This window comes from Hesperophylax consimilis, chromosome 8, assembly GCF_061612785.1.
Source record: "Hesperophylax consimilis isolate HC1 chromosome 8, BYU_Hcon_1.0, whole genome shotgun sequence".
Taxonomy (NCBI): Eukaryota; Metazoa; Arthropoda; class Insecta; order Trichoptera; family Limnephilidae; genus Hesperophylax; species Hesperophylax consimilis.
Genome location: NC_142843.1, coordinates 30,492,358 through 30,508,182, shown reverse-complemented (window position 1 = coordinate 30,508,182; position 15,825 = coordinate 30,492,358). Strand labels below are relative to the sequence as shown.

The window sequence follows — 15,825 nt, the reverse complement described above, 5'->3', positions numbered from 1 at the left end:
ATAAATCGTAGTCATTATTCACTTCGGTATATTTTTTTTGATACAAACTCATAATATTATTGTTTCTTACTTAATTTGTAATGCATTAATGTACCTGCGCGGAGAAAACTTACTGAAATGAAATACTGCTAATTTATTAAAAATCTGGTTAAATTATTCCTTTTCCTGTTAAAACTGGGACTGCGAGCTTATAAAAATAGAATTGAAAGAGTTTGTGACAAAATATCAGTCAACGAAAATATTTGATGCAAACGGCGGAACACGTGTTCATACAAATACTGATATTGATACTTACATACTTTTACTGTAGCTTTCCGTCACGATATCTATTCGGAAAAGAACACGTGTTTTCGATATATTTTGAATGACTAATATTTCGTCAGGAAATTAGCATGTTGTCATTTTTTAACCGGATCATTCTTTTCCGTGTGTTGTTAGCGCTTGAATTAAAATACATTTACCTCTCAGAACTTTATATTAGGACAGTTGAACTTTTGAAATAAAATCAACATAGACCACAACGTCATAAAAATACCGACCAAACAACTTAACGCATCCTCGGCCAATTGTTAATATTTCTAAAACCAATACAAATCACTTTCCCTCAACATATTTTTAAATTTAACGTAATTTGTACAGCGAATGTAACACTTTGTTTTCAATCAGTTGTCAGTTTTTTTTTGTATGTGTATACGAACCTAGTAAAGAAGCAGGTACAGCATTGTGTCCAATGAACCCCGCAGAGTTCACCAGCACATCAACCCCTCCGTGGGTAGAATTGATCCATGTAAAAGCATCCAGGATATCTTGTTCGTTAGTCAAATCACACTTCAGTCCACGAATAGACCCTCTGCCTCTGACGGATGAATTGAGTCCCTGAAAATAAACAAGTCAACAATATTTATTCCCTTAAATAACAATGTAAACAATGTCGGGTAGAAAAAAAACATGTAAATACAGAGCTTTAACAGTTTCTGGTAGTAGTTCTTCTCAAACTAATGACCACTGCTCTAAAACTTCTTAAATCGGTGAAAAACTTATACAAACTTATTGTAAATACAATCCCTTGGGTGTCTCTGTAAACATAATAGGTATTTTGTTATTTTATTGATAAGAAAGACAAACATTCCCGGGTTGCCAATATTTGAAAATCTACTACCACAGTAAGCGGAAAATGTTGCTTGTGTTGTGACGGAGGAATTGAACACACTTACTCACTTTTACTTTTAGATATTTTTTTTTGCTATAGAAATATTTATTTTATACTATTTACTCTAAAGAGACCTCAAAAATCGGAATGAACCTGCATTTCTGACAAATATTTGTAATTTTGGACATGTCTGAATCTCCATAGCCTTTCAGTGCAAAAATGTGCTTAAAAACAATACAACAAATTATATGAAATATTATGTTTTCCTGTGATTTTTTATCTTGTTAATCCATGCAGTAGAAATCTTGTTACGGAAATAAATATGTCGATATAGTCGAAAGGAAACGTATGTTTCATACAAAACTTAAATTTGGACTTGAGGCCAAAATACCCAACCAATGTGAATAAAGTTGTAAAAAAATAATCTTAATTTTTTTACTACGTAAATATACTGAAATATAAAATATGAAGTATTATTAAAAAAACTATTTTTATGGGCTTAAATTTAATTTTCAAATGAAAGATTTACGCTGGAACACAAATTTGTCGTATATACATTTAAAATTCCGGCACAATAGACGTCATTTTAAAATGTTTTATTTGTTAAATTTATATTTCATTGTATTACATAGTAGGTTGGGAAGTATTATTTCTTAATAATTACAATTAACTCACAAAAAATTGTAAAAGTTGCCTCTATAATCGTGAAAAATTGAAATCTTCAAAATAAATAATACATCCTAAAACTCATTTTAAATTTTTGTATTCGCTGTTCAGTTCCGTAAACAAACAAAAATATCTACACCATGTTTTTCGCAAAGAAAAATCTGTTGAAAAATCCCATCAATCATCGTAAACAAGAGACTGCTGTATTTGTACTGTTTTGACAAATAGGGTTAAGTTATAACGCTTCTTTTTAGGCAAAGCAAATGAGACGTTTATATTCCAAAAAATCTCTTTTATTACACCGAGTGTTTTTTGAAGCACGTTTCAAATTTTAGTATGCCAAAAGGATTTCCTTCTGAAAATAGCTCTACAATTTAACTTTGAACTACAATTTAAATAATTATAAGTAATGGAAGATTAAATTTAAAGTTAATTTAAGCCGTCATTATTATATTAAATTTACTTTATATCTTTCCCTCTAGTGGATGAAATATAAAAGGTTGATTTTCGCATAATATTCTTGGATATTAGATAATTTAAATTTCTTAATTCATTATTAAAATGGTTATCTCGGAATAAATTCTTTGAAAACAACCTAAATTTAGATAAAATCTAATGGGCACTCAATCTATACTTTAATTTTACTTACAAAAGCTGTAGTGCATCATTGTTTAATTCATCCAGCATCATATATCAATATGACATCACCTAAACGAAGATAAGCGAGTACCGTCGCCCGGATACCATTTATTGTAAAACCATCACCACTGCCATAGGTCACCCCAAGTGGGTTGCTCTGTTTGGCGATGAGATGCCCGGGTTTGTGTGGTGAGGTTTTTCTAGGTCTTGGCGGCGGATGCATCTACCCCTTACTGCGTGGCGGGTCGGATCGTGAGAGACTGGTCGAGGTAGACCTTTTAACCTCACCAGCCGGACTCTCTCGACCCATCGTCTTGCACCGCAGTGAAGAGGGGTGGATTCATACGCCCATCACTCCTGGACACATTTACCTCCGGATACCTACCCACCTGTCATACTTTTTTTCTTTCCAGACTTTCCTCCCCTTCCTTTCCCTAAAACGACTCTCTACCCAGTACCCCTCAAAGATGAGATAGGCCTTGAAGGATTCCTGTGTGGAACTGATGTACAAAAATTTGTGTAAATTACAAAAATTATTTAAATATTTAGTAATTTAATGGTGCCCTAGTTTCCGAACAGTCCTGACCAAAATTAATGTCTGTTTTGTCCTCGAGCGTCAAGGGAATATGTCGGTAAATCACTCGATGATTTCGGGCCTAGTGTTCATCATACACCAACCTTAGGCGATAAATTGCCGTGAGACACAACACACCACCCGCTCGGTCATCCTGTATCACATTTCCTATACCGTATTAACGGCATAGTCCGCCTATCATAGGCAAGGCACCGTGGTCAAACAAACAAAGTTCAGGACCTCGGTCAGACCCAACGAAATAAACCCTTGTAAACCTGGGCGAAACTAAATTGCAAAGGGTTTTACAAAATTTACTTTAAGGCGAAGCTTAATGCTTAATCACTTTTTTTTATTTAACGAATTTGTGTACATTATGAATAGATACCAAAAAAATATGATTTAGATAAATTTAAGGTATTCCTATCGTTTCGCTTGAGTAAAATGCAAATTAAAAAAAATATATACTCAATAAAAAATATAAAAGTAAACTACTAAAATTTTTTTTTTCAATAGAGATGTGTGAACGCGTAAAGGAAACAACTTTAAAAAATACTGTATTATAGCCAAGATTATCGGTGACAGTTTCAATTGATTAACTTTTTTGATTTATTATAAAATTATTTAAAAAATAAATAAAAACCAGTTTTGTGCTTGAAATCGAATTATTCTAGACTCCATTTGTCAAGCGATTTTAATGACTATTACCTACAATATACGGTATGCCAAGAATATACCCATTTTTGGCTTGTAGCTTCCTCTTAAAATCTTAAACCTTATTTTAAAATCTTTCATATTTTATTTTAAATATATTTTTTACGTGATTACGGAAGAATCACAACTGCTCTCTGCCATCTGGAACCAGTGAGACTATGGCATCTCCAATTGATTCACGTTGGAAGACAGTGAAAGGAATGGGGCAGGCGAAGGTGGGGAAGTACCTGGCTATTCGGATCTAGTCACGAAATACAGCTTAAGCCATTTCAAGAAACATTTCATTTCTGGATGGTGTTCTTTCGCCACAGCGATACTGAAATTATCTACCACTTTGGAACGTGCCTCAAAAATACTAATAATATCTGACCGGTAAGTGACTGAGGTGGAATCGCGATGGGTCCCGACCAGGCGTAGTCAGTTTAATTCCTCGGCTGGCTAAGTCCCCCATTATGGCACAAGCAATATTTTTAGATCACTGTGATAATAGTAAGAGATTTGTGGAGTGGATTGGGAGATAACACAAAATGATCAAATAAAATTTATTTTCGAACGTTAGGATTTGAATCCGCGATCTCTAATCGCAGCCAAGGATCAAAGCTACTCGACCACGTAGGCCGTCAAAATTTTTTTATTCTTAACACCAAATGAAAATCAAAATTGTCCAATTTTAAGGATCAACGTGTTGTGCCATCGATTTTTTTTCCTTGCATTATCGTACCTACATACTTCACCGGAGTCGTTGGAACTTCGACAAGACCTATTAGTGAGTGTTATTTTGAGGAAGATAATGGAAGGAAAGAAAGAGAAGTGGAAAGAAGGATATATACCAACTAGGTATGTAGTTTTCTGCTCAGATTAAACAATACGACTCAAGCAAATTTGCTGTACCAGTTGCACAACGTAGAAAAACTTTTTTTTATTATTTGCGAAAAATGGCAGGTACAAACATTAAGTACCAAAACAATAAAGAAATAGTAACTGGAGAATTTGCCAGCATCCTAACTATTTCTAACATAAGCATCAGATGAATATCTTTTACAAAGAAAATTTAGACAAACTTAAGGCGACATAAGAGATTAGGTTAGGTTTGATTTTGTTTGTTTAGTATTTTTCTTCCCTTTGGTTTTGCCATGGAATCATTGATTTCAAAACAGACGCCAGTACAATTTTCTCCTTCAATTTATTTTCCGAGATGATTCGACAAATTGTGCTTCATTTAGTGTGTAGTCTGTTCGGTGATACAATGGGGGGTACGGAGCGGTAGCCATGGCAGCTGATAGAATCTGTGTTCAGGGGTTTATTCCATCCCTTCCTACTATAGTTGCCGGGACCCCAACAGCTTCCTGATATAGTCCGTCCGCTGGGAACAATTGGGGTGATTACCGGCATCAGCTGATCGCCCCCCACCGTTGGCTAAAGACAGGGAGACGAGTAATTGGGAACGTACTCTATGTGTTCATTTTAGGCGTTTAAACTAATTGAATTTTCTTTTGTTTAGAAAGTTTTAAAAATGTTAATAATATTCCTATAGAATATTTTATTTTTATTTTGAGATAAAATAATTTGTGGCCTTCGGTTTCTTTTACACCCAATTTTCTAGTAAAACTGTGGTAGATACTTTCAGTATCGCCCTGGTGAAAAACCACCATTCAGATTTGAGAGGTGGATTGAAATGTCTTTAGCCATATTGGTGATCGGATCTTAATACCAGGATCTTCCCCGCCTTCTTATGCCTCCTTCATTTCTGTGGCATCTCCTTCCTCTCCCCACTCTCTTCAGTATCACAATTTACCGCAACGGGGATAATAATAAAAAAAATCTGGGTAATAACGAATGGCTATTGACTCCAATAGTCACGTCATTAGAAAACAATTTTTAAAACCTTAAATCATTAAAGGGGGAAAAACCAAAACAAAACACGTTAAGTACCTACCTCTAAAAATATTAATAAATCACTTTAACACCAACAGGCTGGGGATTAAAATTATATAAATAAGTGGTCTCAATATGGCATAACCTCGGTTTAATAGTGGCTTTGAACGCCGAAACAGCTGCCACAATAATTAAAATTAAAAAACTTGTAGAACTTTTAATATTATAAAAAAATTATGTACTTAAAAAAACGAAAATAATTATAAAAAAAACATATTTATTTCATTGTAATAACAAATCCCTACAATGCTACTTACAAATATTAAAACCTTTTCACTTTTTTTATAAAAAATACAATCACAATAGGTTCGTAAACTGTATCCACAAGACCTTTCTAATTATGTTTATAGCTGAACCGTAATAATTTTTAAGTGAACCGTAAAAAGTGAAATTTTATCAATACGGAGGAACCATTTATTACTCCCACAGTCTCCAAAGTCAGAACATGGGAAACATTAAGTTCACCCACGCAGTACTTCGTGGCATGTCTTTTCTTTCATGCGGGACTTTTATAATGTAAAAGTACCGTAGCAAAATAATGCGACGCACGAAAAAACATTAAAACCTGAGGCACTATTAACCCTTTGATTCCTAGTGGTTCTGGCACGGGACTAAAAAAAGTGTTTTAAAAATGTGCCTGGTGGCTTGTAGATGGAACTATCTCAGTTATCTTACTATTATGTAGAAGTCGCTTAATTAGAATTTGACCCATGCAATACACACTTAGCTTATTGGTACATATGTATACACCGTCGGTGATGTCATAGCAACACCCATTTTTCTTGCCTACGTCTACTTATTGTTATTAGCATAAGTGCATATGTTGTTGATATTTACTAATTAATACTTAGTGGTTTAAAATATTAAAAATCTCTTCAAATTATTCGTATTCCTGTCAAAAACAGGATGAATTTACAGATTTCCTAAAAACTATCAGTAAAACACGTGCTGTGGCTATGTGGGAACACGTTTTTATGAAAATTCTAATAAATTCACATTTCTTCATTTTATAATAACATTATAAACACAGCTGCATGAACTTGTGTTATGTATATCCGATATATTATCAAAAGTACTAGTAGTTTGTTAGGAAATTAAATGCTATCACGCTTTTAACATGATTTTAATCAATCAGCAATACTTCTTTTTCTTCGTGTCCGAAAATCTTTAGTGTGTTCTTATTATTAAATGAAAAAAGGTTTTTTGCAATGTAACTCGAATTTTCTTTCTTAAATCTAATAAAAGTAGTAAATATGCTGTATGTATGTCACTACCGATGCAAGACAGAAAACAACTGCGCTCTTATTGAAATTCTAACATTGTCAATGAATAAAAACTTGATTGACTTACTCAAGAACTTAATTCTCTTTTAGCATTTGAGTCCCGAATGGGTTAATAAACTCTTTCAAAATTTTTGAACAGTAAATTTAATGTAAAAAGTCTCAAAGTATACTTCCGTAATACCACGTACGATTATTTTTAGAATTTTAAATAAACTCATATCTGTCTTGAGACAAACAAAATATGGTGCACTATTCTTAATGTTTGCGTAATATTTACGATTTAATCCAGCGTAAAAAAATTAAATATGGCAGTAATTTGCAGTCAGATGCTCCGACCAAGGTTTTTGCACTACGTCATCACGATAACAATTGTCTATGACTCGAGAGGACGTGGAATCGTTTTATAACGGCAGTGATGACATCATTATGCTAATTCATTTGTCTGTTAAATTGGTTTTGTAATATAACAAAGATCAATCGGATAATGATGTATAGATGTTATTTTATATTATAACTTTGATGTTTGAATGTTTGTCATTAATTTCATGTTAAGGTTTATTTTTAGTTGTGTTTTCAGAATATTCTTCAATATCTAAAGTAAATTGTCATCTGCCCACCTTGTAATAAATATTATGTCGTCTTCTGTACTTTCATATTTTCTATGTATAAGAAATATATTTCTTACTATTATTTCTTGACTTTTTCTCCCATGAATCTTTGATAACCCGCGTTATCTTGTAAATATGTAAAAATCTAGTAGGTAATTATTTGCTTTACAACGAATCGATATAACAAACAATTTATTTAAGGCACTATTTACGGAGAAATCTAAACTCTCGCGTATTGGCGTATTAAAATTTTCGTAGATATTGTTTTCTTGAATTCTCAAGGTTAACGCAACTATTTTCAACTCACAATGCCATCTATATCATGAGCTACGGAGCTTTGAAATAACTACTGAATTTTCCAAAAAACGATCGAAGGCCAAATTTTAGTAGATTCCATAATGTTCAAGGGTCCCATAAAAAAAATATTTGTTTTTTTTAAATTAAAACCGGTTAATTGATACTAATAATGGGTAGATTTTTTCTAGCTTTTAAAAGCTCCCTTGAGATGAAAGCGCTACAAAAATCAGCCGAGTATCATCATTAGTTCGTTAATTCACGAAGGTTTTTCCTTTGAAAGAAAGCGGTCGAGCGAAGTTTATTTTAGTTCGTTGTTTTTGCAGTTTTCGGTTTACGCTTTACGCGTTAGTCTTCGTTTTTACCAGGTGTGTTTGCCCTCCGTCTTGCCGAGTTACCTCCAATATTTACCCACTAGAATGACACTTCAATCCACGACGGCTGGGTACCATTGGCCCCTTGATATCGTGTTCCGGGAATAAAGATTCGACAGATAAAATACTTATAAAAATACACAACTGTTTAACGTTGTTTTGGTTGCACATTGAATAAATACTGCACGCTTTCTGTTCATAACTCTTACTAATAAAAATTGTCTTTAACTGGCTGCAAAAGAGCTGGTAAAGTTGCATTTTGGCTGTGTGACGCGCGAGGTTCCTGTCATAAAAAAGTTTTGTTATTTCTGACACATTATTCTATGAAAAATTTATACAGTGAATAAACCCCTCTTCCGCTAAATAAGGTATATAACTTTGATCGATGTAAATATCAGTTTAGACGATTTTAGTTTATTGGAAAAGCTTTCACATACACGGTTGTTTATCAATTGTATAAAATGAACACCACGTTTATTATAGTAAGGCCAAAAGAATTTTGCGTATAATCGTTGTTTGTAAACACGTAATTTAAAAACAAATAAAAACGATAATTAAACAAACACTTTAATTATATACTATCTGTTGGTTACCACATTTTTGTTATTATTATTTGATGTGAGTATTTGCATGTTAGCTTTAAGTAACTTCGCCCAGCCACAATGTAACTACATTTATTTGCCTGCTAGGTTGTGTGAGAAACTTTTATTCGAAAACTTATTGTTCCACATTGTATTTCACTGAAATCGCATGTAAAAGATACTCACAGTATTACCCTGGTAAAATAGCACCACATAGAATAGAAACGTTGCATTCTTAAAACGGAATTAGCATTATTGAAGTATATACCTACTATCAAATGTACAAATCTATTGACTAGCTCACGAATGTGCAATTACTAACAAAAATAGTACATCGTATTAGCTATGTAAAAAAACTTTATTCTGAAAACATCAATTACAGATCCAACATTAAATTAATTAAATAAGGAATGGAAAGATATTCAATGTTTCAATCGCTTTCAGTTATCCGAGCCGAATTGGTAAAAAGGTGACGCGAACAAATTTCTGATTGTACCTACTTAAACATTCCACTAGCTTCGAGTATGCTATTCTATGCATTAGGCCTATAAATATTAAAGGCACTTTTTGAATGCTCTTGTCGAATACGAATTCGCTAAATAGGCAGGGGGGAGTGAATGCTTTTGCGCGAATATCAAACTCTTTCCAGCTTCGCGGATACGGAATGAAAAAAAGAATTCAACTCACACTGTTGCTGGTGTCTGCGTGTTTACCCGACATTCGAGCATTACGAATGTAGTATATAATTATGTGTATAATCTAAAAATGGAAAAAAAAATTTTTAACACTAAATCTAAGGTTAAAAATACGAACCGCGTCATACATGTGTATAAAGATGACTGTCATATACATACCATACATACAGCGATCTTAAAAAAATAGGCAATAATTTATTACAAACCAGTACCTATTTCGGTTTGTTTTTCACATTTTTCAACAGGTTACGCCTTTACTGTTTACAGTATTTCGGCAGTGTTCTAAGCTATTTCGATTCACGAATAAATTAAATGATGGCATCATCGCTAGAACTTCAAATAAATTATCTATAATTTTATTCAATTTGCAGCCACGCTCTGCACACTAATTAATAATGTGCATCCATTTGCAACAATTTGCAACCATTTGCAATCATTGTCTCAGTGGGAGCGATTTCATCGAAGTCCAAAAAGCAACTACGGCCTTGATCCAAAAAAATATTCATAATTCATCGCTTTTTGGGAATGGCATTGCGTTGCACTGGCACAATTACGTGAGTGCATTGAACAGTTGTTTTTGGTCCATCGATACGAACTCAAGTTATTTTTCGACGTTGACGGAGAGACTGACTGAAATCTCAACTATATAAATGCATTCTTTGATAGTTTGTCAAAACGTTTGTGCGTAGCGAGTTATTAGTTGTTTTAACTCGACCATTTAGGTCCGGTTCAAGAGGCGACCGTTGTAAAGGTTAAGTAAATAGTATTTTTTCCAAATTTAAAATAAAAATTTGGTTTTGATTTAAAATAAGAAAAACTAGAAGCATAATTCTTTGGACGCGATATCTAATAATCAGACAACTACTAGCATACTATGTTACTCTGAAATCCTCAATTATGGTAGCCAGAGTAGAACGGAGAGCATCTGATACATATTGATTGCTTACGTATTTTATACGTTCGGTAATCAGAACACAGCTTGAAATTGATTTTGTTTAGTAACCAGTCGGTAAAGTAGTAAATAGTCGGTAACTTCTCACACTCCCTTCCCCTTGCACACTTCCTTCCGACCACAACATTCTCTAATATCTAACTCGCCATAATCCCACTGGGTTCGAGTATTTCGGATACTTATGTACATAACATCAGCTATAAATCTTAGTTCTACTCGTGTAATATGGACGTAGTGTTACTAAGGATAAAACCCGAGATATTCTACTTGTTCAACAACATCCCAAATAAGGTCATGCTATACACAAACAGTTCCAGCAACGAACAACGACCTAAAAAATTTGTGCTCGACATCTATTTCTTATGCATGTAGTTCCATACTTTGGTTTATGGTTTATGGTTATGACTTTCTAATTTTTAAACTGAGAGACTTATTATTTATGTCCCGAATTTACACCACAATTACAATAAAAACAACAAACAAATAGTATCCCCGATAAACTCCTAATAAAAATATATCAATTTCTTCTACCAAGTGTAAACAGTGTAACAAGTGTTTCACAAAACTTGAACAATTATTCATCAAATTCAAGATTATTATTTATGTTATGTTATTTAATATAAGTTCTAATATTATTTCATCAAAGGCTAGTTAGTTTCTTAACGGTACCTGGATAGTAACTTGAATATTAATTTTTAAATTTGACCGAATTGTTAAAATTCTGTGAAACAACTAATAAGTGATCACTTGATCTGATCTATATTCACTTTTAAGTCTTCGATATTGTGTAAATATTGTAGGAGTCGTGACTTAAATGATGTCGTTAAATGAGAATGCAGACTTTCCCGGGTTACGAATAACCTTAAAAATTGAAAATTCTACTACCATCACACAGTAGGCGTAAAATGTCACTTGTGTCGTGATGGAGGACTTAGCAAGAAGAGGAATTGAGCTCACGGCGCCTGAGTAGGAACCAGACCCGATACCAACTCAGCCACTGAGCGGACTCTTTATAAAATATTTTTAAGTTTGAAGAACATTGTCCAGGTTATCATAAAACAGAAATTTTCGTAGCTCGGCTGAGCAAGCACTATTTTAATGAAAAATTATCAAAGAAATTAGAAGAAAAAACACAAATTCGTGTAAATTAGCAGTTTCGGGTACATTGTACAATGTCAGTCCAAAAATGTTTAAAGTTTAGCTTACATTAGCATTAATAACATGTGATTCAAATCATCACGGTTTTAAATAACGTCATAAATATTCTATGATTAGTAAGTTATGTACATATTTTGTATATTTTTATAAATTCCTAGATGTTTTGTTAAATTACAAATTTTCTTGATTTAATCAACGGCCACATATCGAACAATGAGATTCTGTCACAAATCAACCTATTTGTGACAGAATCTCACCTTTAGAGACGTCGCCACAACTTTTTGTATTGTTGAGAGAGTCTTTCAAATCTGTAACTGAATTTGATTATGGTAAGAGCGACTCGTTCACTGAAAAATTCTCGTATTCTTTAAAACCTACTACAGAGAGTATCAAAGGTTTTAAAACTACCTTTAATAATAAACGTACCAAAAGGTATGTTTACAAAATATTAGGTAATGTTGTATAATAAATAATGTTGTTAGTACATGAAATAAATTGAAAGCTTGAAATTACCTGTATTTTATGATGTCTTCTCGCAAGCCCAACAACTTTCATCCCTTGATCAGCAAGCGCTAGAGCAATAGCAGCCCCTATTCCCGTACTGGCTCCTGTTACTACAGCCACCTTCCCTGCCCATCGTTCCATCCCTGATCCAATCAATCAAGAACTGCAACCCCGTCACACTAAAGATGCAATTTCCACAAAAACAAAACAAGTTACTCTGACTTATTTAACGAACTGTTGTTTAAAGTACTACTTTTTTCCCTTTATCTCTTATTAGCGTTGTTTTAACCTAGTTACAGAATTCACTTCTCTAAACCCTTACTCTCACGAAACATTAATTTCAACGTGGCAGAGCAAACAAAGCGCTTTAAAAGCTGTCTTTGTTTTAATGTAATACGTTTAGAGACGTTGAGCGTGCTGCCTTTATGGGCTCGGCTTACGTTGGAAATATAAGGCACGTTAACTCACTGCGCTCAGTTGTCAGACACTGAACACCTTTAGCGGTTTTTCGAAGCTATTTTCTGAACGTGAGTGCATACATTAAACAGTTTCTCTTACAGCGCGCGCTCGGTCCAAGAATGTAATCTGTACCAGGCCTGTATTAGAATTGTGCGCTTGCAAAATAACCTAGTTTCAGCTTTATTTTACAAACGCAGCTGAATGGAGTATTTCCATTTCTATGAAGTCATCGTAAAAAATGCGGTAACGGATAAACCTCGTAGGTAGGTGCAAAGGTCATTATTCTGAACTTTGTGGTGGAACATAAAAACAGAACATTAAAAATAAAAGTACATCGTGTAACTTTGGAGTATGAGAAATCCATTCTGTAAACACCAATTTATTATTATAACTAGTTTCGGATGTAACCTTGCATTTATCAGACCGGTAGGCATAACAACGTAAAACTTAAAGCCCTAGTTATGAAGCTTGGGCCAAGATAAAAAGGGTTTGTTTCATTTCATACATTCTTTTTTTAATCAAAATATTAATGGTTTATGTCGGTTTTCCGGCTATTAAGGGTATTTACTATATTAAATTAGGTCAATTTAAAACCACTCAGCAAGTCAATATTTTTTTAAATAAATTTGAGAATCCAGTTTTTTGGTGAGAAAAAAAATTCTTGTCCTGAACACATCCTTTAAAAAATGTATACCTATACCTCAACTTATTATTAAAAGAGAGTAAGGTGAAAAACTTGAGTAAAAAAGCGAAATCGGAAGAAAGCAACAAATCAACACAGCTGACAAATCAAGTAATTGTTCATGAACATTTGTCGCTTCTATCCTTCAGATTTAGAGAATTCCGACAGAATATGGCCCTATAAGAAGAAAAAAATATTATTTTTTTAAGATCGTATCATAATATTACTTTAAACAGAAATAATAAAAAATTACAATTTGGGTAAAAACATCTTTCACAATTACATAAAATTCATATTTTTCTCAGTATGCAAAAATAACATCGCTTAGATAAAAAATCTACCAAACAAGAAGAAATAATAAGAAAATTTCAGTAGGTATCAAATTTATAACACACAAATATTTCATTAATTTTTTTGAAATCCGGCTAAACGGCTTGGGTGACATCATAGTTCAAACATAAATCAGTAGTTTTGTAAATAATGATCTTGACTTTTAGTACGAACGAATTGAGCGAACAAAACATTTAAAAATGTACTAAGTTCGATAATACTTTATTTTTCATCAAAATATATATAATTTCTTTCTCGTTCGGACTAAAGGTTCGTATACACATTATGGCAATTCATATTCCAGTCAGATGTTCGGTGATGTCATTGGGCTTAGGCTAAAAGCAGTCGCAGGAAAAACGTTCATGATCTGTGTCATGTGAAATTTCAAACTGCGATGAATTTATTACTGAACCATTTAGCCACCTTTTCAAAACATACGTTTAGTTCCATACAGCGAATTTTTTATGGTCGATGTAGTTTGGCAACCTTTTGACTATGTGGCAAATTTTAATTGCGAATTCGTTTTTCTGAATGAAATAATGGTTCATTCACTTTTGATGGTATCGATGTTTGAAGCAGATTTAACTTTCATTAACAGCTCTGCTGTGGGCAGATGCGCATTAAACGGTATGTATATTTAATAATGCAATTTACTTTTATACTAATACAGGCATTTAAAGTATTGAGTTATGAATATTCATTGATTTCCATTTTTCACCGTTATTTTTTATTTATTTTTGATATATTTTCAGATTTTTACAATAAATAAAATAAATATACTACAATGTTTGGGCTGAGTATTGGCACATAGCTAGTCAATCCAAAGGAGCCTGCTATGACGCAATACAAAGGTCTATCCCATCAAAACCGTGGTTTCAACAACTACCCAGTTTTCCAAAAAAAAAAATGCTCACTTATTCGAATGAGGATTGGACATTGTTTCGTTCCTTCTCACCTTTTTAAAATTCACGTGCTTGACAGATTGTAAATTCTGTGGTCTAGAAGTGGGAACTTTAGATCACATACTGTTTGGTTGTCTCTCTCTCTCTAAACAAATATCTTTTCTTTTATCTCGACTTATCTAAAATTGCCTCCCCTCTATTCAACATCTCGTCTCTTCTAAGCCCAAACTCAACTCCAATCTTCCGTATAATTTTTAAATTTCTTCAACAAGATAAGTATATAAATTCACCTTCCCATAGTTTGAAATGATGGCCTAGAACACCCTTGAAGGGTGAAAGCCATAAGCATTTGAAGAAAACAATAAACTATATATTTTTTCTCAAAGTCTTGCAAAACTGAGTATTCAGTTTGATTGATACGACATAAATTTGCATACAGTCAATAAATTAACGTCTAAAACAGTAAAGCCTTTGTACCTTATGTACAAGTTTACAAACAATTTTTAGGTTATTAAAGAAAATTATTACAAAGCGTTAACTCGATTAATACTGGCTTTATTGGATTATCTTCAACGACATTTTATTAACATCTTACCAACCGTATTTTAATTATTGAAATGAGAAATAACGTTGCTAAGAAAAAAACGTAAAAAATAAACGTAGAAAATTTTTATTTACCATGAAAACAAATTTTATTGAACATCAAAATGTCGGGCAAAGAACTAGAAATATCCACAACAACTATACAGTCAAGATATACTAAAAATACCTTATAATATTAAAAACACATCCAACTTCTGACATTCCCCATACATTCTTATGGCAACACTCTACACTAGCGCCTCCTATCGGCATGAGTTGTTGTTTTTTTATGTAAAATTTATTCTTTATTTTATGTTAAGAAATTATAAAATCGAAAAAATATATAAAACCAACATACGACCTTACTGATTTTTTACTCATACATAAAAAAATATTAAAGCCGCTTTAAACCTGTCTTTGATGGTTCAGAAAAGTAAAAAAAAAATACTTACATCATTGTAAGAAATTCTTCAAAGAAAATATTAAATATTAATATTATCTTAAATTATATTAAATATTATTCAATAATAAACTCAGGTGTTTTTGATGTTTCTAGTTATTACACACGTAAACCTTTTTTTTAAATATTGTTACTTTTTTAAATCAATATTAATCAAAATAAATTTTAAAAGTGAAATATAAAAGTACTAAATAAATTCATGTTGCCGCCATTGAAAATAATGTTAAAGTCAATTTGCTACAGTAGCGCCTCCAGCAGCCAGAGTTGTTGAAATTTTCACTATCTC

The 15,825-nt window shown here is 32.8% G+C and overlaps 2 protein-coding genes across 2 annotated transcripts in view; one reads left to right on the top strand and one right to left on the bottom strand.

The window, feature by feature from the left end:
* LOC149421870 (farnesol dehydrogenase-like) overlaps positions 1 to 12,271 on the bottom strand; it is a 31,820-nt gene extending 19,549 nt beyond the window's left edge. Inside the window, exons 1-2 of the mRNA XM_089634122.1 lie at positions 12,134 to 12,271; positions 699 to 876 (exon numbers count right to left, since the gene is read on the bottom strand). Of these exons, the coding sequence (XP_089490248.1) occupies positions 699 to 876; positions 12,134 to 12,265 (310 nt within the window). The 5' untranslated portion in view covers positions 12,266 to 12,271. The remainder of the gene's footprint in view (positions 1 to 698; positions 877 to 12,133) is intronic.
* Positions 1 to 15,825, top strand: part of Hs3st-A (Heparan sulfate 3-O sulfotransferase-A) — a 420,705-nt gene that overhangs the window by 285,026 nt on the left and 119,854 nt on the right. The window lies entirely within an intron of this gene.